The sequence below is a fragment of the Pezoporus occidentalis genome, unplaced genomic scaffold (assembly GCF_034315485.1).
Source record: "Pezoporus occidentalis ecotype Australia unplaced genomic scaffold, CSIRO_AGI_Poc_V1 ctg36, whole genome shotgun sequence".
NCBI lineage: Eukaryota > Metazoa > Chordata > Aves > Psittaciformes > Psittacidae > Pezoporus > Pezoporus occidentalis.
The window spans coordinates 2,781,017-2,804,994 of record NW_026915591.1 but is presented as its reverse complement, the minus strand read 5'-3'; the positions used below and the strand labels follow the sequence as shown (position 1 = coordinate 2,804,994).

The window sequence follows — 23,978 nt, the reverse complement described above, 5'->3', positions numbered from 1 at the left end:
CTGGTGGGAGGGATGGCAATCAGGTATTGTGGGGTTACATTTTCAGTCACCCAACTTGCATCACATGAGAAGTAGGATGTGTGGAAGCAGAGAGGGGTTCGTTCTAGAGTGAATGTATCACAAAGGCCCGTTGTCATCCTCTGATATATAAAGAACCAAGACACAGATGATTACATCTAACTGCAGAGAGCAGCAAGGGTAACTTTGCGTTGGACGGTAAGAGGAGGTGGAAGTATTATCCACAATCATCTAATTTATATTTCAGACGCGGGAGCAGGAAGAGTTGGAAGAAGCGTTAGAGGCAGAGCGACAGGAAAGTGAGCGAAGGCGACTGCTCATACAGAAAGAAGAACAAATACAGCAGATCCTGAAAAGGAAGAATAAGCAGGCACTCTTGGATGATCTGGTGAGTAACAAAACCAGAGGCTTTGAATGCTCAGTAGCAGAGCAAATAGCAATTACATTGACATTAATCTCCACTATGGTTAAGTCTGCGGCATTAACACACCTGCTTCTTTGTTTCCCTGTCTTGCATGTTTTGTGCTACTGTTCTCTCACTTATTATTCATTTCAATATTGCAAACAATTCTGGTTTTGTTAAGCTAAGGACTAGAGGAAGCGTGCTTCTGGGATTCATAGACTTAATTGGGCTCATTGTCCAGAATGTCTAGTTCTGGTTAGAAATTAATTCTAGGAGAACTTCTTGGCTGTTTCAATGCAAAATTTATCCTAGATAATATTCTAGCAAAGAAAAATGAAGACTTTCTTTTGGTATTTGAAGAAGGCTATTTTCCTGCTTCTACATGTTTTGATTTTTGTGGGTGGTGTCTTTTTTCTGGGGGGGGGGGGTGTGTTCTTTTTCCAAGTGAGTTCCACTGAAACCTCTTTTTCTGTTGCTAATTCACTTGTGAAGGTGTATTTCAGAAACAGCTTTCATGTGTCCAGCCACTCTAGCAGTTTGTATATTAGTTGACATTTGACTGCATATCAGAAGAAAAGCTGGTATAGAAGTCTAGATTTCTATTTAATCCATTGATAATATGAAAGTCATAGACTTTGACTGTGATCAAGGATGACTTGCATTAGCATAGCTGATATGGTGACTACTCCAAGTTGAACCTGATAGCTGAGGTGTGAGGTTCTGTCACGTCTGAGGCCATGGAACTGCCTGCTTCGTTTGCTTTCAGCTGATGACAATTGCATCTGCTTTGGCGCATGGCTGGTCATGCAGTTTGTGAGGGCGCTAAGGGAGATACTAAGTTGGTACATGTGTGCAGCTATGTCAATGTGAATTTTTCGTATTTCAGTTTATCTCACATTTATATAGTGTTAATTCCTGTTTTGTGTTCTCAGTTCATATTCAAGATACAGATGCTTTTCTATTTTCCCTGGAAAAGTAGAGTTCATCTTTGAACCAGTGCAGGAGGTGCTGACATGAAGAGAGAGCATCAATCTGCAATTTAGGTGTTTCAGGGCCTCCTGAAGAGCTGCCTTTTTCTAAACCAAGAGTCCTGGCAACCTGTCATTGGTTTTGCTGAAAGGAGCTGGTGTTTATTTATTTATTTTTTTTTTGGTAGACAAAAGCAGGGATGAGCAGAAAGATTCTTTGAAGATCCTTCGAGTCTGTAACTTTGCATCCAACAGTCTCTTTTCACTTTAAAGCTGAACATGCTTATAGTCCATGCTATTACAAATAATTTGAGTAGTGGATCAATGAATAAAAACTCCACTATGAGCTTGAATTCAGTAGCTCAGAATGGGGGTTTTGAACTGGTTTTTGACTTATTTCAATCCTGTTCTCAAATACATTCCTAACTTACTACTGGAGACCAGTGGTGGTGTTGGTTTTTTTTTCTTTTGTTATTTACTTTACACAGCAGTTGGTTTTACTGGAAACCTACTTCTCCAGATGGCTTGTGGAAAGAATGGTTATAAGTAATCCCTAAAACGTAACCAAAATAGGTTGTTTGGTAGTTTTAACTGTGATTGCACATGTATTGCTATCAAAGCATGGCTTAATATTCACAAAAAAGCAGAAAGGTGATTTTTAAAGGCTGAGGAAGGAAGCCAGGTATTTTTCAGTTGTTTCTGTTTATCAAGGGGCACTGTCAACTTAAATTTGACCTGAGACTTGTTTTGTAGTATTAAAGGTTCATAAAGCCAACACTGAAGTGTTTGTATAATGACTTACAAAGTTTCAGGAAAAACAGCATTTGTTAGACAAATAAACATTTCTTATGGTCTCTGAATCACTCTAATGCTGTGCTGCAAATCTGAAGCTAATCATAAGTAAAACTTTATTGAGAAATGCAGCTAAACCCAAGCATAAGTAGTAGCAGTGTAAAGAATTACAGTTAAAAAGAGTAAAAAATCTTGTATCTATGGTCAGTACCGTGCTAAACCAGCAAGGATTAGGTTCTTTTGATTTGATGAGGTGAGTAGCTCTGGAGAGGACACCTTCAGCACCGGAGCATGGGGAAATTGCAGCGTCCAGCAGTCTTGATTCTGAATGGTCAGAGCCACCAAGGGAGCCCCAAGCCCTTGTCAGGAGCTGGCAGCACTGCTGACTGAGCAGTAGACTCATAGCTGGCAGTGCCAGGAGTGGTGACCACCACCCCTAAGCAGACAAAACACTGTCCTGGGAGCATGGTGAACAGAGCAGGCAGTCAGGGCATGGCACAGCAGTTTGCATGGCTAGAGTGAGCAGGAAGGGCCCGGTAGCCTGTCAGGCTTCAAAGGTGAACTCAGCCAGCAGTCATTGAGACGGTGCTCTAGGATGGCATCGTCTCGGCAGAACGCAAAGAAAACAAAGTCCTCTGTGCTGGCCAGAAAGGACGTGGTGACCCAAACAGAGGTCCCTCAAAACTTCTGAAGATAGGGACCAGGTTAGAAAAGCTAAGGCCCAGTTGGAATTAAACTTGGCTAGGGATATTAAGGATAACAGGAAGGGTTTCTACAGGTACATAGCAAATAAAAAACAGACTAGGGAGAATGTAGGCCCCCTCAGGAAGCTATCGGGAGAACTGGGTACCCTGTATTTGGAGAAGGCAGAGGTTCTTAAAGACTTCTTTGCGTCAGTCTTCACTGGCAAATGCTCTGACTGCACCACCCAAGGCAGACACAGGGACTGTGAGAATGAAGACCTTGGGCCCACTGCAGGAGAGGATCTGGTTCAAGACCATCTTAAAAATCTGAACGTGCACAAGTCCATGGGACCTGATGAAATCCGTCTGCGGGTCCTGAAGGAGCTGGCAAATGAAATTGCGAAGCCGCTGTCCATCATATTTGAGAAATCATGGCAGTCAGGTGAAGTTCCCGACGACTGGAAAAAGGGAAATATAACCCCCATTTTCAAGAAGGGGAAAATGGATGACCCAGGGAATTACAGACCAGTCAGTCTCACCCCTGTGCCTGGCAAAATCCTGGAGCAGATTCTCCTGGAAGGCATGCTAAGGCACATGAAAAACAACATGGTGCTTGGTGACAGCCAGCATGGCTTCACTAAGGGGAAATCCTGCCTGACCAATTTGGTGGCCTTCTATGATGGGGCTACAGAACTGATGGACAGGGGTAGGGCAGTTGATGTCATCTACCTGGACTTGTGCAAAGCGTTCGACACTGTCCCACACGACATCCTTGTCTCTAAATTGGAGAGACATCAATTTGATGGATGGACCACTCGGTGGATAAAGAACTGGCTGGATGGCTGCACACAAAGAGTTGTGGTCAATGGCTCAATGTCCAACTGGAGACCAGTAACAAGTGGTGTCCCTCAGGGATCGGTGTTGGGACCGGTCTTGTTCAACATCTTTGTCGCTGACATGGACAGTGGGATTGAGTGTGCCCTCAGCAAGTTTGCCGATGACACCAAGCTGTGTGGTTTGTTTGATACCCTGGAGGGAAGGAATGCCATCCAGAGGGACCTTGACACGCTTGTGAGGTGGGCTGATGCCAACCTCATGAAGTTTAACCATGCCAAGTGCAAAGTCCTACACCTGGGTGGGAGCAATCCCAGGCACAGCTACAGGTTGGGCAGAGAAGAGATTCAGAGCAGCCCTGCGGAGAAGGACTTGGGGGTGTTGGTCGATGAGAAAATGAACATGAGCCAGCTTCAGTGTGCGCTTGCAGCCCAGAAAGCCAACCGTATCCTGGGCTGCATCCAAAGGAGCGTGACCAGCAGGTCGAAGGAGGTGATTCTGCCCCTCTACTCTGCTCTCATGAGACCTCACCTGGAGTATTGTGTGCAGTTCTGGTGTCCTCAACATCAAAAGGACATGGAACTGTTGGAACAATTCCAGAGAAGGGCCACGAGAATGATCAGGGGACTGGAGCACCTCCCGTATGAAGACAAGCTGAGAAAGTTGGGGCTGTTCAGCCTGGAGAAGAGAAGGCTGTGTGGAGACCTCATAGCAGCCTTCCGGTGTCTGAAGGGGGCGTATAGGCGTGCTGGGGAGGCACTGTTCATTAGAGACTGTAGTGACAGGACAAGTGGTAACGGGTTAGAACTTAAACAGGGGAAGTTTAGATTGGATATAAGGAAGAAATTCTTTCCTGTTAGGGTGGTGAGGCACTGGAATGGGTTGCCCAAGGAAGTTTGAATGCTCCTTCCCTGGCGGTTTTCAAGGCCAGGTTGGACAGAACCTTCGGTGTCATGATTCATTGTGAGGTGTCCCTGCCCATGCCAGGGAGCTTGTAACTAGGTGATCTTAAGGTTGTTTCCATCCGTAACTATTCTGTGATTCCATCCAGGTGTCTGTAGTGAGGGCCAGAGCCTGTCAGTGGTGTTGGATGGTAGCTGTGCAAGGTGTGACCACGTTGGTGATTTGCTCTGCATGGTGGTATAGCTACAGGAAGAGGTGAAATGGCTGAGGAGCATAAGGGATTCTGAGGGGGAGATTGGTGGAGCTGTACTCTACCATCCCTGAGAGAAGCAACCCAGCCACCCAAAACGAAAGAAATTAAGGATCCCTTACGTTTGCAGTTGGAAGCATTTACTCCTCAGAGTAGATGGCGTATTACCCTCCAGCTTATGTCACCTTCCCAAGTACCCCCCTATAAGATTCGAGACCCTGCTACTTTCCTGAGAGTTGAGAAAGTGAGGAAGATGATGAAGTAGATAAGTGATCATGCAGGCTAGAAGAGTCACCACATCATATCACAACCAACTCTAGTAGGAAAAAAAGAAGAGTGGTTGCGTTTGGTGACTCCATCCTAAGGGGAGAAGAGGGCCTGATAAATGGACCTGACCAGACTCACAGAGGAATCTCCTGTCTCCCTGGGTAGGGTAAAGGTCTTCACCAGAAGATTCTCGCATCTTGCTAGAAATGAGCCAGGGTAGAATGTCAGTGTTGGAGGCCAGATCCACATGGCAACTTAAGTGCATCTGTGACAATGCCTGCAGCAACAAACAGGAGGAGCTGGAAGCCGTGGTGCAGCAGGGAATTCATGACATAATTGCCATCACAGAAATGTGGTGGAATGATTCGTATGATTGGAATACTGCAGTGGATGGTTTCAGGCTCTTCAGAAGGGATAGGCAAGGAAAAACAGGTGGTGGGGTTGCACTGTTTATCAGGGAGTGCATTGACTACCTTGACCTCGGTGTTGTGAGTGAGAAGGCTGAATGTGTTTTCCAAGAAGAGAATTTCACTTTCAGTCATTAAATCCTAATGAGTGAGGAGATTTACAGTTTCTCATATGTGTTATTTATAGTATTATCGTATTGTGTAAAGGTCTTAGTATTTTATAAAAGTGTCTGACAATATCATCCTGTCTTCAAAAATCTTAAAATTTAGATAGTCCAGAGGCAGGGAAAAGGACACAGAAACATTTGGTATTTAAAATGCTGTGCAGCAGGCTCTGGTTCTTAACCAGCCTGTGGAGAGCAGTGGCTTGTGCAGAAAGGATGGACCTTGGGCCAAGGCTTCATGAGCCTGTCCTCAGTGGGGAGCAGGGAGGGGGAGGCCAGTGTCACTTGCTGGAGACCTGAGCAAGGCATTGCTGATGGCTTGGGCTCTGCAGGCTACTGGAAGAGCAATCAGGTGCTTTGCCTAGGCTGTTAGTTGGTTTGTCTCCTAGTAATAAATTAGGCAGATATTATACTACCTTCACTGTAAGTGACTTCTTTTACAATAAACCCTCTCACTTTAGAAGCAAATCTTGTTGTAATTTAGACTTGTAGTCTCGAATGCAATTTTACATATTATTGGGAGAGTTGTGTATGTATTTTGTTTTGGGTGGTTGTGTGTTTTTTAACCTTCCACTTGGTTAATCAGGGCTGAGCAAAATATTAAAGCACTTCCTTTATTTACTGTATAAACTCTCTCACCTGTGTACAGAGGATTATGGATCTGCTCTTAGATATCTTCTGTGTTGTGGGACTTGCACTCTCCTCTTCAAGAGCCCTTACTTCCCAGGCACGACCAAAATGGCGTTGATGCTCATGGCAAACAGTCAGGTTTTTCTTGGGCTGGGGTATATCTTGGAGTCAAGTGATAAGTAAGGTGCTTTAAAGATATAAAGTGTCTACTTTTAGCAGAACCTCAGAAGTTTTGAGAGAAATCTTTCAGATTTTTTTTTGCATATAACTAGCTTTGTTCATACTGTTAGTTTATTTTCCCGTATAAAGAATTGCTAGTTTGGATAAATTCTTAAAGGATTGGACCTTTCATGTGTGTTAATAGTTAACAGAAGGGTTATCTGCGTATTTGAAAGGACAAACAATGACGTATGTGGTGGCGTGTTGGCATGGTGCAGGTTTCCCACAGTTGTGTAATCTGTTTACTGGTCATTGTGTGAACTCTTTAGTTGGTAGAAAATTTCCTTTAGTTATTGTACTGGAAGTGCAGTGAACATTTAAGGAATATGAGAGGGCAGAATGAACCAGAGAAGGCTTCACACTTCACTTCTCTCCCAGGATATTAAAACTGATGATTAAAAGAATCCAGCATCCTTAAACTCTGGTGACAGCTAGCAGCACATGCTTCTGCATGGTGATTAGACATGTACAACACTTTGAGGCTGAAGACTGTAAACTAGTGCATTTGTGGTCCAAATTTTCTCTAGTTATAAGAAAATTAGATATCTCATTACTACAGTTTAAGCTTTTAACCTCTTCCTTCTTCATCTCCCAGTTAATCACAGAAATGTGAGTAGGATCCTGTGCCATATTGTTGTATTTGTGACTCTGGACCATATCTTGTCATATGAGATTTTTTTGCTTTTAGCACTTGCAATTTAGCCATAAGACAAAGGGAATGTCACAAAAATTTGAGAGGAAAAGAGGGCTGGAGAGTTATGTGAAAAGTCAGTGTGCAACATGACCATTTTCCATGATCACTTAAGATTTCTGTAGGCTACTGTCAACACCAAGGCATCCTGCAGCATTAAAAACTTCCATCTTCTTACCCTGAAATGAGTAAATGACAATCACAGCCCAGTTTATTAAAGCTTGTTTTATTTTATGAGAAACAAATATTGTTGATAGTTTAATATTAGCTTGGTTCCATGAAATAGAAGTCTATGTGACATTTGAGGCCTTAGGAATAAAGTACTGCTCTAGAGCAGTCCAGGAAGAATCCATCTGAACTTCTTCCCTTTTCTCAACTCTAGGGTGATTCTAGCTAGCAAGTCTCAGGCCTTTCAGGGTGTGTGTGTATAATTGCATGAATTCATTAGAAAATTATTTGGCAGGTAGTCTTCTGATTCTCTCAAGAGCGCAGTTGCATGCATATATGTATGTTCATAATCTGTTCTGAGAGCTTAAGTAGTTCACTTGCTTAACTATTCATTTTACTACTTTATATATATATATATATATATATATATGTAAAAATTGGCTGGCTTCCCTAAAAATAAGTTGGTGAAGGAGAAATAAATATGCTGTTGCTTGCACTTTACAATAGTGCCATTGTGCAAAGCAGAGCAAGGATCGTTTCCAAACGGCCTCAGGTGAAATCTAGTGGGAAACAATTTCAAACTGGTCTGAGTTCATTGGTGTAAAGAATGTGTCTTAGATAAACATCTGATCCGAGTTATAATACTTGGTATTATTCCTTCTCTGATTAAGTTCTAATTTTTTAAATTTTATTTTAATAAATATACTTACATTGGCCAGTTGAAATAAGGAGCCTGTTATATTGTCTTTAATGTGGATTCTATAAAAATGGTTGTTTGCAGGTTACACTTTATTTATGGGGTTTCTGCAGCTTTTTCTTATTACTGAAAATGATTGTTTTCTGTAAACTGTTACTCATAGAGAGGATACTTTGCATTATGCTGCTCTGCTGGTGATGGCCTTTCAGGCACAGCTTTCAGTTTTGAAAAATATGCAGTGTTAATTAAGAGTTTTGGGGTTTAGCATTCAAAATTTGTTCCTCATGTTTACAGGAGAAGTCCAATCTTCCTGCTTCATTGCTTTTAGCTCAGCATAAGGACAGATCTACTCAGCTAGAAATGCAAGTGGAAAAACCCAACCAGGTCAGACCAGTCACGTTTTCCACTGGGATCAAAATGGTAAGTCTTGCTTGTTTGTGTGTTTATTTATTTTTAAATGCTTTTCAAAAGACTGAGGATTTCCTTATATGAAATTTAGAGGTTCCTTAAACCTAAGTTGCATATTATATGAAAGACTCTTCTCTTTCAATTAAGTATGTAATTATGAATTAATTGAAAAATTTAATCATTCTGCTATTTAGAATATATGAAATCTTTTCATTGCATAGTTACCAAAAAGCAAGCTTTATCTCTATCCCTGCAAGCTAAAATTTTGGAAGTTCCAGGACAGGCTGCACTTTATTGAGATTTACTTTAAGCACTGGAATAATCTGTGTGATGAGACAAGCAACTTAAAAAATAATGCCAAATGGTTAAGGATGCTGTTTTCATTGTTATTAGATTCCAGGAATCGACAAGTATTTGTTAGTCCTGTGGTGGCAGCTAAAGATTTGTCAGCATTCCTGTTCTTTATCATGACATGGTACAAGTACACTTCAGCCTGGCTGTGGAAATGTAAAGTTTGGGGGTAATGGGGGATGTGAGTGTGAATTACTGGTCTCTTTTGCACTTCACTGGTTTGCTGTTTTGTTTTAAATCTCTGCGGTTTTTTTAGACTTTGTATTCTAGAATTGTAGTGGTAAATGATGTCTTGAAAATAACCAACAATATTCACCTTCCTCAACAAACCAAAAAGTCAGCAAAGCAAAAGCCCTTGCATCAAATTAGCCTTCCATCAGTTAATCAATTTATTTTGTCACAGATGTCTGTGCTGGGTTCATTATCCCCAAAAGAGTTCACAATGTAAAAGTGCTTGCAGCTTTCCCCCCATTCCCTCCTCTACCCCCCCCAGTAGTTCCAGGTTTTGCAAAGTTGTACAGATTATTTTCTTGTTTTCCTGTAGTAAAAAACTGTATCTTCGTCCTTTTGCTTTTAAAATGTGAGAGTCTGGGGGATTTTCTGTTCATGTAGAAAAGCTAGTGGGCAGAAAGGTTTGTTGTTCTGTTTAAAACAATTCTAACTGAATGCCTGTACTTTTTCTTGCTGTTTAAATATATTGTCAGAATTTCTTAAAGCTGTTGGCCTTTCTTCTGGGAAGAAGAAGATTAGCATATACTATATGATGAGGATAATAGAAGTACTTTCTAATGCATCTGCAAATGGATGTTAAATGCAGTATGCGTTAACAGTAATTTCAGATCTGTAGCCCTAAATAAACTTCATCCAGGAATGGTGAAAGACTTGGATAAGGAGATTTCTAGATCATGACATTTAATTTTTAAAGTTTGGAATAATAGGGGATATTCCAGGTAACTGATTGTTACTTTATCAGCGTTCAGAAAGTGTGAGTAGATGCCTAATTTAATTTAAGTCCCAGACTAACAAAAAAACCCCCACCCTGACTGACCTCAGTCCTAGATTAAAAAAAGAACTAATAATAAAAAAGAGTAAGTACAGTTAACAATAAAGTTAAGTATAGGTATGTTTGATGTTAGTTATTACTGTTGATGGAAAATGGATTACATCAAGCAGACTTTACACTGATAAAATCACAGGTTTTGAGAAAGATGACCATTTCCATATTTTCTTCATAGAGTGCTTGATTTAGTTATTACATGACATTGTTTTTTAGAATTACATAGAAATTATGTTACACAATAATAACAATATTGAGATTCTACAAAATAAATTAAGTGGCTAACTTGTAATTTCTGAAGTAGTTGTTTGTTGCCACAGCATGGGAATATTTCTGTGGGTGTTCTGCTAGGATGCAGTTCAGTGTTTTGAAGCAGATGTGGAATTTCTGTGGATGACACATAAGTTGGCAGTTTACAGGGCTGCTCTGACAAGTTGGCCTCATTTGAATGAAATGTGTTTTAATATGACTAAATGCAAATTATAAATAGAAGAGTAAATAACAGGCTCTGTGAAGAGGATTTGGAAGTTTAGCTAAGCAACTTAACCAGTTCTGTCCTTAGCCACAGCATGTGAATGTGGGGGCCTTGGGTATGTGAATAGTGCAGCAATAAAATAGGACTTTTCCTTTTGGATGCAGTATTGGGAAGACTGATGGACTAGAGAGTTCTGCTGACTGTATTTTTGAATACAAAAATCAGAATGCAAAGAGGAGCTACAAAAATCCGTTCAAAGGCAGAAAGATATGCTTTGTACTGTGTTCGCCCTCTTGTTTAAGCGAAAGTTAAGATCATAGAATCATAGAATGAGTCATATCATACTGTAAATTGAGTCAATCAATTTCCGTAAATACCTCCTTAACACAGAACATACCAAATCAATTGTAATTACAGTGCAACAGTAACTGTAGCAAGAAATCAGTAACCTTAATTGAACACGTAGGATCAAGGATACTGAAGGAACAAATAAGACCTAAAGTTCACAATATTCCACTGGTTAATTAGCTGCGCTGTCCAAATTGACTGTGGAATTCAGTGAAATGTCTGATATTTTCAGGTTTAGGACTGGGATGTTCCTTGGAACGTTACTGTAGTCAAATGCAAATTGCTTGACTCAGAAGAGTTTGTTTTGTAAAAAGCACTACTGCTTCCTGTATGTGATTTGCTGTGGTTGATGATCCCTGGCAGTGTATTCCAGTGACAGTATAAAGTGAGTTCCCACCTGGGCACGTTATGACACGCTTATTTTCTGGCTCAAGTGTTTTTCTAAAATCTTGAGATGCTCAGTCCATTTCTTTTGCATAGGTGTACACTTGAAATGTGTAGAGCTGTTGCTGCACTGCCCTTCAAGGAAACAACTCTCTATAGTTGCTTTAGCTTCGTTCCTGTCTAAGCCATGGGGAGTACCAAAAACTTCTTTAAAAATACAGTTCTAATTAATGCTCAGTTTGGCTTGAGTTCTGCAAATTAACTATAGTTCCTGTGAAAAGTCTGCTTTGTGCTCACTGTTAACAGTTTTGACAGCACGTGTTTAATGAATCACTCTGTATGTTCTTCCTCTGTACCTCTGTACTTTTATTTTTTCCTAATAGTTTGGCCACTGACCTTTTCTGAGAAGTATTTTCCTTAATTTTGTTTCAAAAGAAGGGAATCCAGATAGAGCCAGCTGAGATGCTGGCTAACCCAAAGCTTGTGTTTACACAAAGGCTATAAAAATATGCCAGTTGTGTCAATCCATGGGGTTTTTTTCTCAGCCTGAACATGAGTGTTTTTCTTGGGATGGTTTTGGTCAAAGATGTTCTTCAGCCTGACTGATAATCAGACATGCTTCTCAGTTTCTGAGCTGAGGCATGCCCATTCTAGTCTCCTGGGGAATGCTCAAGGAAGTTTGCTCATTTAAGGTGTCATAATAGCGTTGTGCAGTTCCTATGCTTGCACGGTGAGGAGGCAGTGTCTTTCACTTGTAAGCTAAGCAAGAGCATCCCCTATAGCACAAGACAGACAATTAGCTCATGGGAATAGGGTGTCCTTCACTTTTCCCTTTAGTTTGGGTTTTTTTGTTTGTTCATTTTTCCTTTCAAGTGGAAGCTGTTTTTCCTTCACAGTTTGCTTTATTAACTTGTGAATTCTATTTCAGTAAGTTGTAACTTTTGTGCATGAAGTGTGCCTTCCTAATCAATTTGATTTGCCTCTGTAAGTGGTGGGAGAAAGTGTTTCAGAGTTTTCTGTTTATTGTGCTCATCTTAATGAGAACTATGCTTTGAGCATATCTGAATGTTTAAAACAATTACGAAAGCTAATCTCAAATCAGTGTAAAGCTACAAAGGAAACTGCAGCAATAGTTGCTGCAGTTGTGCGAACAGTTGTTGCAGTAGTGCTAAAAATACTATTTTCTGTCAATGCTTGTACCTTAGATTTTAGTAGCTTTCAAAAAGAGCAAACCTTGTTGGAGATGCATGATATTTCTAGTATTTCTAGGGCTTATCAGGGTGTACAAACCAAATCTAAGGTCTGGCAATAGAACTCTTCTGGTTCTTGGTGAATGGAGTGACCATTTCAGATTGTGAGGCAGCTTTAATGTGAAGGTAATTTTAATGTCTAAAAGAGGTGCTCATATACATTGCAAACGAATGGCAGTTTGCAAATGTAACAGTAATTAATTTCATTACAGTAATTTAGGATTTTTAATGTTTCTGGTATTTACAGGACTGTTGGAGCCTTTTGCTGCTTGTAGATCTTCACATCACCAGTGCGGTTAAGAAAAACTTACAAGTGTTGATGTATTTAACTTTAATTCATTGAACTGGGAACATGCAAACCTTTGAGACTGTGGCCCAGCTATTTACATGTTTTTTACAAACATGAATGCCTTAGCTGGGCTCAGCTGCATGCTCTCTTCAGCATGTTTCAAGCTGCATGCCCTGTCCCTTTCCTGTTCCTTCCAGTTTTATGTTTCTTGCTCCTTCCCCCAGCCTCCCAGGAGTCTTAGCCTCTAGTGATGGTATTCTTGAAGTAATTTCATGTAGTTAAAAACTTAATTATGTCTAATTGGATTGCCTGAATATGCGGGAAAACAACATAGGTGTCCTCTGGCTGCCACCACTTGGGAGAGCTTGCCTTTCACATTTTTACCCAAATACCTCTAAACTAATATAATGCATCACTGACTGCTCAATTTCTGTCACATTTTCTGTTTCCTTAATTAAGAGTAGTGGGAGTATTAATAGAAATACTAGTGCTTTGTGTTGTACGTGCTTCATCATTACCAAGATGGTTGCCACCGCTCTGAATTTGCAGTTTAAATAGATGTGTCAGGGAGGGAGGGGAACCAGATGCCTGGAGGTGATGTACTTGCCCAGGATTAGACAGTAGAGCAGCAGCGGAAGGAGGAATAGGATCCAGCCCTACTAAATTCCTAACCTTGTGTCTCTTCCGCTGAGACGGGCTCCATCTCCTGTCAACAGGACCCCTGAATGGCAGCAAATTAAGAGTGAAATATCTGCTTCAGCTTCTACTTCCCTGTCCAGATCACAGCAGTGGTGTTTACATTTAACTTTTTGTGTGTCTGAATATTACCAGGGTTTTATTCCAGTTATTGTAGTTTTCAGGCTATTAGTGAGTGAATGCTGGGGAGCAATGTGCAGTCTGAAGCAGTTGAAGCTTGCAGGAGGGAGCAGTCGAATCAATATTTCAGAGGAATGGATCTGTGTCAGACACAGGATGTCTGCGACACCTCAGGAATGCACACTGCCACTAAGCTGAGCATAACAAGTGGTAGGGAATAGATTTCATGCAGTGTTACACTTGCAGTGTTATTCTAATGGGAAATAATATTCTTATGTTATGTGGAGCTATTTCTTTTAAAACACTGACCTCATCAGCTCAGGTCAAATTAACTATTCTTCATTACTGCCTTTTCCTGCAATATTGCTTGCTGTGCAAACAACTGCTCAGCGGCTGCTCCTGTTCTTCAGTCTGTTTCTTTTATAGCTTGTGGGGCAATTACCCAAAATCCTGTTCCAAATGCAAAATAGTCTGTCAAAATAAGTTTTTAATCAGTTATACTCCTTCAGAGTTGCTTAGACATATGCCAGGTACCCTGAGGTAAGTGAAGTGCGTATCACACTGTGGTTTAGCCTGTAACTATTCTGCAGCTCCCGAGAGTGCTTTGCCACCCTTTCTGCATGTCAAGGAACTGTTTCAGCCTTGCAGCCTTGCTTTGCCAGTTCTTACTGCACTTGTCATCAGTAACAATATCTTGTTTTTTAACAATAAGAGTTCCATTGACCTGCTGAGAAGGACACCTGTTTCTGAAAAAAAAAACAGGGAAAAGAAATGGTGGCTGCTGGATCTCCAGCACCTTTGACAATAAATGTATATGGAATTCACATATATGAATTGAGGGACACCAAAAGTGCTGAATGGTAGCATTTGCATTAGGGCTAACATGCTGGATTTAAACTATGATCCAGAGTCCTGTAATCCACATAGAGTTTACTTAAATCTCATAGGATTATATATACAATATTCTTGCAACTTCCGAGTAGCATGGTGGAGAATGATTAGCAGTAGTAAATATATTTGTCATACTAAATCTCTGGCCAACTATTTAAATAAAGATGTTTTGTTAAGAGTCAAGCACATACATGCATAACTGTGCTTAAAGTTTTTGAACTCTGGTTTTTAAATGTATGCCAGCCAAACTTTATTTGAGTGATCTATCACCAGAACGCTTCCTGTGCACTCCAGCCCACAGACTGAAGTCCCAAACATTTAATTGGGTTCTGGCCTTAGTCAGTAATTACTGTTATATCACAGTGCATAAACATGAAGCACATTATGTTGACTTAATGATTTTTTTTTTTTTCTAATGTAGGTAAGAAATATTTGTTGGGTTTTTTTTTTTTTGGGGGGGGGGAGTTTCTGGGGGTGGAAGGCCAAGTAAATTTTACAGTATTTGTTATTTCCTCTTCCCTCATTTACACAGTGCTGACCTTGGAAAAGGAGACTGGATTTTGCAAATGCAGTTCTATGTCTCCCTGTATCTCTTTGAAGGATTTCTGTTTGGAATGCGTGAGGAAAGATGCCATACTCGAAATTAAGTCGTTTAGTGGACAGACATAATCAGAACTGCTCGACCCAATTCTGTTTTACGGTTGGGCTCTTTCATACTGCTCCGTTAGAATAAATACTTGTTAATTTGCTCTAAGGCTCCTTTACGTAGCTAAAGCAGCAGATGTTTATATACACATATGAGTATAAATACAAATTAGGCCCATAAGTTTGCACAGCTGTAATGACTGGAATTCAGTAAATGAATTAGTGCCAACACTGTTAATTGTATGGGAGTGAACAGCAAGACCAGTGTATTTGCCAGTGAAGTGGCTATAGCAATGGAGCAGATCTACACTTCAGCTGTTGCTTTTTGGAATGGAGCTGGGCATTTGGGGTTTTATGTTTCTTTTCTTTTTTTTTCTTTTTTTTTTAATCTCCTGTTTGATTTATGAAGTTGCTCAAGAGCTTGCCTGAGTCTTTACCATCAAATTTCGGAAGCATATCTGTGTGTCATGCAGTGTGTTGTTTTGGTCCCCTGAAAAGATGCTGCTTAGGATGAGGCTTACAGGGAGGACGCTGCTGGCTGCGCTCAGCCAGGCTGTTGTCTGCTCCCCATCTGCATGGGAGCAGGCACTGGGACGGGAGCTGGGTTTTAGGTCCTAATGTAGGATGCACAAATTCAATCCTAAAAAACAGCCAGACTTGCCACTAGTTATGATAGCACAAAGACATGTTGTAAAGTGATCTAGGGAAAATGCCATTTAGGTCAGCCTGAGATCTTCCTGTTTCTGAGTCTTCTAGATCTGAATGTGCTGTTGCTTGAGTAGGTGTTACTGTGAGCAATAAGGAGAGATCTGACTGAAAGAAAGAAGGTGGCTGAGAGTCCAAAAAAACAGCTGGCAGGGAAATAAAGAATAATAAAAAATTTCTCAATCACTGTTTGTTTTGGAAAGATCATGCTTTAAGCACATGGAAATACTTTACACATTTGAGAAGTGCTGACTTCCTACATGCCTTGTGAAGAAACAGCAAATCATTCATATAATGTAAACACATTTATAGATTGTTCCAGTGTAACTTTTTTCAGTGCTGCTGTTCTTTTTAACAAGATACAATTTGGTGCATATATGCTCTTTTGATGCTGTACCTTGGCTGAGAGTTGCAAACACTATAAATATTAGCGTTTGTGCTAAATGAGGAGCACAAAGTTATTGAACCACATTTTTAATTCAAAAAGTTATTAAATAGTGTTGCTTGATGCACTGCTTAAAAGTAAACATACCAGAAAGTAACGCTGGGGTGAAACAGAAATAAATAGCTTGTCTATAAGTGTGAGTATAAGCAGTCTCATTATGTCTTGATAGAGATGATAAAAAAATTAAGAGCAGACAAAGTTTCTCTGTAAGGGTGGAAATTTAAGTCAGGGAAAAAAAAATTAATGAAATGAGAACAGTCTTGGTGCCAAGATTGCAGTAGGTATTTGTGGAATTGTATAATCATAGTGCTAGCAGGGTTCTTGAGAGGCCGTGGGGTTCTTTCCCCTGCTGCGAAGCAGAGTTAGGAGTACTACATGACAGGTACCTGTCAAAATCTCCTGGGCAGCCTCTGGGAGCACTTATTTCCCTTGCTTTTACATTTTAGGGGAAACTTAGTAACTGTACATTTCCTTGACAGGAAAGGTAAAGTCATTTGATGTTAAGTTTAATTTTCTCAATGTCTAGGTAGGTGCCGAAAGCAGCTTGTTCTCTGCCTCTTTGTAGGAACTTTTTATGTACTTGAAGATGACAGTGGAAAAAGGACTTCACAGAACTAAATATTTTAGAATTTAGATCTTAAAAAATAGTTCAGATGCCTTTATTGCTACTTAACAATAAAAACATCAATTTCTTCTGCAAATGGTTGATAGACTGTCTCCACTGTACAGGCTAGATGTGAAATGGCATTCATCATCTGGAATGAGGACTCTTTAGAGAAGAAAATTCTTTTAAAGAGAGCAGTAAGAACATTTAAAGAATTGTAGTAAAAGCAGTGAAGTATTTGAAGCCATTTAGGCAAGCTAAAGTAGTAATTTTCTGTATGTGCATAGAATAATGTATTTCTGTCATCATCTTTTCTAAGCACTTCTTTGCAGTTGTGAGAACATTGCATTTTTCTTCTAATCCTTTCTTCTGTTGCTGCTGATCAAAGTAGTTTTGTGTCATTCCTTCATCTTCTCTCTGATTTACCTGGGGAAGAGCTGGAGACCTGGAATGTCAGAGCTGGGCTGATGGCTTCACAGATTCCTCTGAGTCAGTGGTCACTTGGGTTTTTGTCCATCTGTCTGATTTTGAGAGACTTGCTTATGAGGCACATTTGTGCAGACTTACCTCACAGACTAGTTTTATTCCTGGTTATTCCATTTCTCAATGAACTGGAGTCCATTTTCTGATGTTGTAGAGTATATTGACCTTGCAGCATAGCTAGAAGATCAGTCATATGCCTGTATCTTCTTTCTCACCTGTTCTCAGTGCCTCCTGCAGACAAATTTTGAGTAAGCACAGCCTGCAGCTGGCTTTTCTGAAACTTGCCAGACTTAAAGAGTCATGCAAAGGGAGCCAAGAGCGGGACAAGAGGAATGGCAATAGTGGAAGGTAATCCCTGAAAGAAACGTGGCAGGGATGTTGTTATAAAGTCAGTAGCAGCAGCAGTGGTGTCATGGTGGAGCACGGGTTAAGAACTTGGGATGGGAAAGCACAAAGCAGCAGTGAGATGGATGGAGGAGGAGGTGGGAACTTGGATGTGAGGTGCTGTGGAGAGGATGTGAGGGCACATCCTGATGGGGGAGACTTGGGGCAGTTTGGCAGAAAGGCAGGAGTGGGATCAGAGTTTCTAGGAAGAAGGGCAGAGGGCTCCGGCGTGAGATTGGGAAATAGGGGACCTCTGGGACAGAAGCATTTGGGGGATTGGGGTTTTTTGTACTCATCTGTTTGGATTGGTTCCTGTGTAAGAAGTCTGGTCTGTGAGGACAGCAGGGAATGGTGCGTACACACTTGGGTGATTTCAAATCTGACCCCTCCACAACTTAAGAGGGGTTCTGGCTGTAGGCAGGGATGTACATGTAAGACTTGTATTTTCGACATCATCCTCTTGTTTTTTTTTTGTGTTAATCTGTGTTACAGTTTGCACCAGCCTCACTAATATGTTAATTCTCTACAAGGGAAAGCACTCAGTGTGTTGACTGAGGCCGTGCTCTGTGTGTGCATGTGCCACCTTTCTGCACCTTAACTTGTGCCTAAGTGAACACAGTAGATAAATGAATGTTTGCTACAGGGTCTCAGAGGAGTTAGCTTTTTAGCTTTAAAACAGCACATTTGTGAAGTAAAAATACATTGACTCTAGTTTTTAACATTCGGTATTTATCCAAGATGCACTTATATTGCTCTAGGGTACTTGCAGCAAAAGATAGTTGGATCAGAGAGACAATGGTCTGTACCAAGGAGTCTTCAGAAGTAATTTTCCTCTAGAATGTTTGTTCAGGTGCAGAGGGTAGGAGAAAGGGATATTGGTTTAGGCAGTTGGCGTTGGACATCAGAAGGTGAACTTCCCTATACGTACCTAGTGTGGACTCAGCATGTCAGGCAAGGTGTCGCTGGAAAGGAATATTGACAGCACTGGCTACTAATGAAAGATGAATGATGCTCATGAAGAAATGCCTTGGTCTCTAAAAATTTGGCTTATCTTTATTCATCTTTATTTTGTAAGAAGAAAAATGTGGATAATATAGTATATCAGAGAATTAGCTATTTTAATTTATTGTTCTGCTTTGCCTGAACATAGCTGCTATGCAGGTAACTCGTATTTTGGGGAAATACAAGGTACAGGTGTAATTTCCGACATGTGTTACAGTTCAGCAGAATGTGTGGCAGAGCTGTAAAACACTCTGCCTCTTGCAAAGTGGATAATAGCATGTTAATAGGTTGTAATTTATGTGCCCTCTTTTTATATAATATAAAATACGGGAAGATTATTGTGACTGTGAAGAAACCTGACTCACTTAGACAGATGTGTGTAGTGGTATGGGCAGGAAGTGGAAGGACAGAGAGCACATGTGGAACAATCTGTCTAAATTAGCTGGATGGTGACCAGGAAACTGGAACTTGCAGCATTTGCAGTGGTTAGTAGAAAATGAAGTGATGGCTTTGTGTAAGAATAATGATTCTTGTATTATTCTGGGACAGTGAGGTAGATGCTGCAGGAGACAGATGTGATGTTTGAAGGAGATGCATGTAGAATTGGATGACAGTAGAAAGGTAAGTAGGTTGGAGGGAGGAACAATTTAAAACTGAGGGCTGTGCACAGGAGGGGGAAGCAGCATATATTTTTAGGTCTGAGGTCCATTCTGTTTCATCTCTTGAAAGAGAGGCAGAAACACTGCTGTCTTCTCCAAAGCACAGAAAGAGAATCACAGGAACATGATCCTCTGCAAGACTGTCAGAGGCAGTGCCCAAGTCAACAAGAGTTGCTGGTCCATGCCATGTAGGCCTGCTGACAGATCTATAAGCCATCAATGTAGGCATCTGATCTTCGCCATCGTTAGGCAGCCTTTGGCACTGGGGCTTAGAGCTGCCTGTGTTTCTGTAACTGCAGGCACATATGCATGGCTAACATAAGAAAACCAAGCCACATAGATTCAAGGCTTTATATAAAGATGGCTAGCTTGTAATGTTTCCCTGTGATAGGCCCTTGGAATTCAGACAACCAGTGTTTGAGTAATCAGTATTTGAAGAATTTTCAGCCTTTCCCCCCAGGTGGCACTTTCTGTAAGAGTGTTATGGTAGTGGCACTGGGAATGCAGCGTTTTCCCCTCTTTCATTTGGAGTGGGATTTGAGCCAGATCACGAACACAGGTCCAGAAAAGGGTTAAACTAGGGAGTTTTATTGTTGGACTTTCCACCAGCCATGCATAAACTCTGATATGGATAGAGTTGGAGGGCTTCCGTGTTGTCTGCTTGATAGAGGAGATCTTGGTATAGATCTTTGACATCCAGATCCCGGTGCTCAAGGTCTGTTGGCACTATCTTGGCTGTGCCTGCACACTGGTTGTTCTAGTGAAACATGATTAGGGTTTTCATTTATTGCAAGGGGAGAAGAAGAGGGCTTGACTTGAGAGATGATAGGATGTAGAAGGGACTACAGTGGGAACTTTAAGTTTCCTTAATCTCCACCAAGTCAGTTTTCATTTATTCACCTTAATCTGCCTCTTCATGGGATGATGTCTTGAACTTGAATTCCTATTTTAATTTATGTAGGATCTGAAGCCTAGATGGGATTAGAGCAAGAATTCATCTCAAATAGGGCAATTCTGAAATCTGTTTGGAATAAGAAGTAAAAAAAAAAAAAAATTAAAAATAAAAGATGCATATGCTAAAGCCTAATGCAGTATCAGCTTAGTTTCATTGGTAGCATTGTGTACAGCATCTGCTTTATGCTAATTTTTAATGTGTTTTGTGTCAGGTTAGTTTAGTTTGAAATACAAAATCAGACAGATGTTCCACTTTTAAAATAACAGAAATATTCTTGAAGAGTGCTGTACCTATTTAACTGTTGGTTGCTTTTAAACTCTCTGTAACTCACTTAGGCTGTAGCTGAGTTGCCAGGTATAACTTTGGCACTAAATCTGTTTATCACCTAATTGAAAAAACTTGGATTTCTTTTTAAAGAACCCTGAATAAAATATTGTTGGTATCTGGGTTATTTTGTCATGAAGAACAAAGGAAAAAACACTGCTGCATATTCTGTTTGGGGAAACCTCTGTCTGCAGCTCTGGAGCTGTGGAAGTGCAGTGTGGACCTGGCAAAGATGGGAGTAGAAGAGTGTGTTTTCTTACATCTTTTGTATGGGGAAGCTTTTGCTATTTTGCATTCTGTTGTCTTTGTTTTTGCTGACAGAAAAGGAGGAGCAGGAAAGCTAAGGAATGGCTAGCTGAGACTTTTAGGAAGGGGAGAGAGAACTCATACCTGACACCGCCTGTGGGTGACAGGGATAGACACACACAGCAGTTCTTTATTTGTGCAATCAGAGGTATGTGTGTGTGCATTGTCAATTGTCCGTGACAGCTGGTATTGCAGGGAGAGAGCTTTTTAGGGGAATTCAGAGATTTAGATCAGGGAACATTTGCTTCAATCAAAATGCTTCATTTCCAGTTAATACCAAGTGACTGTCAGATAAAGCTAGTTCACACATGATTTTGGGACTGGATTATCAATGCAGCTTTGGAGGGTTATTTGTTTTGGGTTTCCCAGTTTCTCCAGCAGGGCATATTTTGCTGAAGGATCAATTAGAAAACCCAAAGGAATGTGGTTAATGTGAATGACAGGGTTACTACTCTGACCACTTTGGCAGAATCAGTTGAATTTTTTAGAACTGCCCCTTTCACAATTCTTTTATGCTTTTATATTTTTTTGATTCAGTTAATTTTGATTATTTTTTTTTTTAGTACTTGCATAAGGACATGCAAAGTATTAAGCTAAGACCATGGGAAATGACTTTGTAAATACTTTCTTATTGTTCTGAAATCTAATTAAAACCCTGCAAAATTCATCATTCATCATTTTACCATAGGAGCGTATTTCTTATGAAGACAGTCTAATATCCTGCAGCAACTTCATGGCATTACAAGAATAATTAATGGACCCTTTTAGGGCAGTGTGTGTTGCTACAATGTGGAATAATACTTCAGTGTTGTAAGTGAATGGTGTGCTAGGAAACACTAATCCCTTGTGTATAGTAACAGGAAGTATAAATATTACTTATTAATAATAATATAAAACACCTTAGCACACATGCTTTTTTTCTGGGCATTTCTACCTTTTTGTAAACAGTGAATTTTAATTACAGAAAATTGGTGAGAAGCAAGAACAATTTGTGTAATTAAGAAGATCTGTTTATTTAAAAGGCTTCAGAAGTTCTAAGAGATGGAACTTAGGGGCATGAGAGGGATGAATGTTGTGCAATAATGCCCCTTCATTCCCCTTTCATAATAAATCTCTGCAGAGTATTCATTTAAAGGGCTGAATGCCAAAAAGAACAGGTTCGACTTGTCTGTGAGGATTTACACCACAGTAAAATGCACAACTGCTTTTGTAGAGGTCATTGTGAAGGTCACGGAGCCAGCATGCAGCCCTGAATGGGAGCAGCCTGTAACAATGGTGTGAGAGGTTGGACTGGGTGAAATCAGTATTTAAAACCTCATATGAAATGTAGCAATAAGCTGGAATCATTAAAACACATGATTTCAAAGCACGTATGTTGTTTTGCAAGAAATGTATGGTCCCTTTTCCAGAAGTTTGATCGCATACCCTCTGCTGAATGTCCCTCCTGGGTCAAAATGCAAGAGTGTGCTCGATTCTTGACCATTAACATTGACATAACTTAGCATGTCTAATATAAACACCTTCAAACCATTAACGTTCACCTCTTAATTACCTGTAATTTGGCACACCTATTTTTACAAGTGAGATCTGAGTTTGACCACAGGGTCACTATGTCTTTAAATAAAAGATGATCATTTCAAATGGCAACCAGCCATCAGTGGGGTTTAGTGCAGAGATTAATTAGTAAACTTTGGAATGCGCTACAACAAATGCAGCTGATTGGCAATAGCATGTGGAGCAGCAACTGGTGGAAAGCTAGTGCTGCTGAGCAGCAGAGGTATTTCCAAAAAGTCTTAAGAGTTGCTGTGATGTACTGTGCTTTAAATGGCACTGTGCTGATTGCATCAAACCTTCAGTTTTCTATTTGTGCAGTTTAGTAAGCACACAGATTAAAGAAGTCGGATGTGCATCTGGAAAGCAAGCAAGCTGTCTTTTATCGTTTTGATGTGATTAGGTGCACCCCATCAATAAACAGTGATGGTGCCCTTGAACATGAGTTTACAGAGAATTGTGGTTTGTCTGCAGTGCGGTGTGCAATTTTTTTAACTAGGAGGGCAAGTATCAATGGTGCTGTAGAATGCTGGGGTAGAAGCTATTTGAAAAAGATGTTGCAGTAAATATGATTTGATTCAATAGCTGTTGCAGTAAGCCATTTCTTGTAATTGTAGCCTACTTTTAAAAATTATGTAAATTACTAAGCATGTGTGCTTGCATGACTTATAATTGCTTGCTGACTTACATTTAAGGTTTTAAATACATTAATTAGAGAAATTTGGAAGCATCCGATGTAAATTAGCTTTCTAAGGTTGCTTGATCTATTTGATATGAGTAATGGATCCCATTACGTATCGTCCCTAGTGGGACTATTTTCTCAATTTGTGTAGGCCATGGGACTGGGTCCCAGATAATAAAATTAAGATGATTTATATAATAACTAACTGCTCTTGAGAGCTGACTTGGAAGCCCTATATACTTTTAAAAATCTCCTTTAATATTATTGTGTTAGTCTCTTGATGCCCACCTTCAATTAGAGGTATGGTCAAGCATCCATTTAAATTAGTAAAAAAAAACCCTCACACCAATGTCAGTGGGTCTTTGCTTAAAAAATAGCCCATACAACTTGACTAGCGTGGTAAAGTTCATTTTACTATATGTATCCTGAGTTGTGAGCTGCTTGACTTCTGAGCTGTTGGAACGGTCTACAGAAGGATGAGGAACAGAGACCATAGTTGTTGAGGTGCTGGTTGTTTCTCTGGAGGCCTGTTTCTGCAAGCCTCTGCTTCCTAGACGGTTGCGTTTATTGCCATAGGTAATTGCAGCGAAGCGGAGGGGCTCAGTTTACACTGTCAGGTTTAGGCTTGCTCTGGCTTTGTTGGACTGGACTTGCAGGCCACGCTCCAGACAAAATAATTGGTGACTGCTCCTCTGACTTTGTGAGGCTCTTTCTATGCTTAAAGCTGTGTAGTTTACTAAGGTGAATCAGTGTTGCTGAATCTGGGTCTAAGCCCCCAATAAATATGATAAAATTTTCTGATAGCAAATAGATTTGTTAGCCTGAGGTGCCTTAAAATGAATCCTGTGTGGAGCTATACACAGGATTGGG

General features: G+C 40.4%; 1 protein-coding gene across 3 annotated transcripts in view; it reads left to right on the top strand.

Annotated features, from left to right (window-relative positions):
- MNAT1 (MNAT1 component of CDK activating kinase) overlaps positions 1-23,978 on the top strand; it is a 124,959-nt gene that overhangs the window by 52,251 nt on the left and 48,730 nt on the right. For all 3 annotated transcript variants that reach the window (XR_009967038.1, XM_062630769.1, XM_062630770.1), the window contains exons 5-6: positions 266-406; positions 8,389-8,514. Coding sequence is in view for 2 of the 3 variants with exons in the window: in XM_062630769.1 (XP_062486753.1) it covers positions 266-406; positions 8,389-8,514 (267 nt within the window). In the remaining variant the exon portion in view is untranslated. The remainder of the gene's footprint in view (positions 1-265; positions 407-8,388; positions 8,515-23,978) is intronic.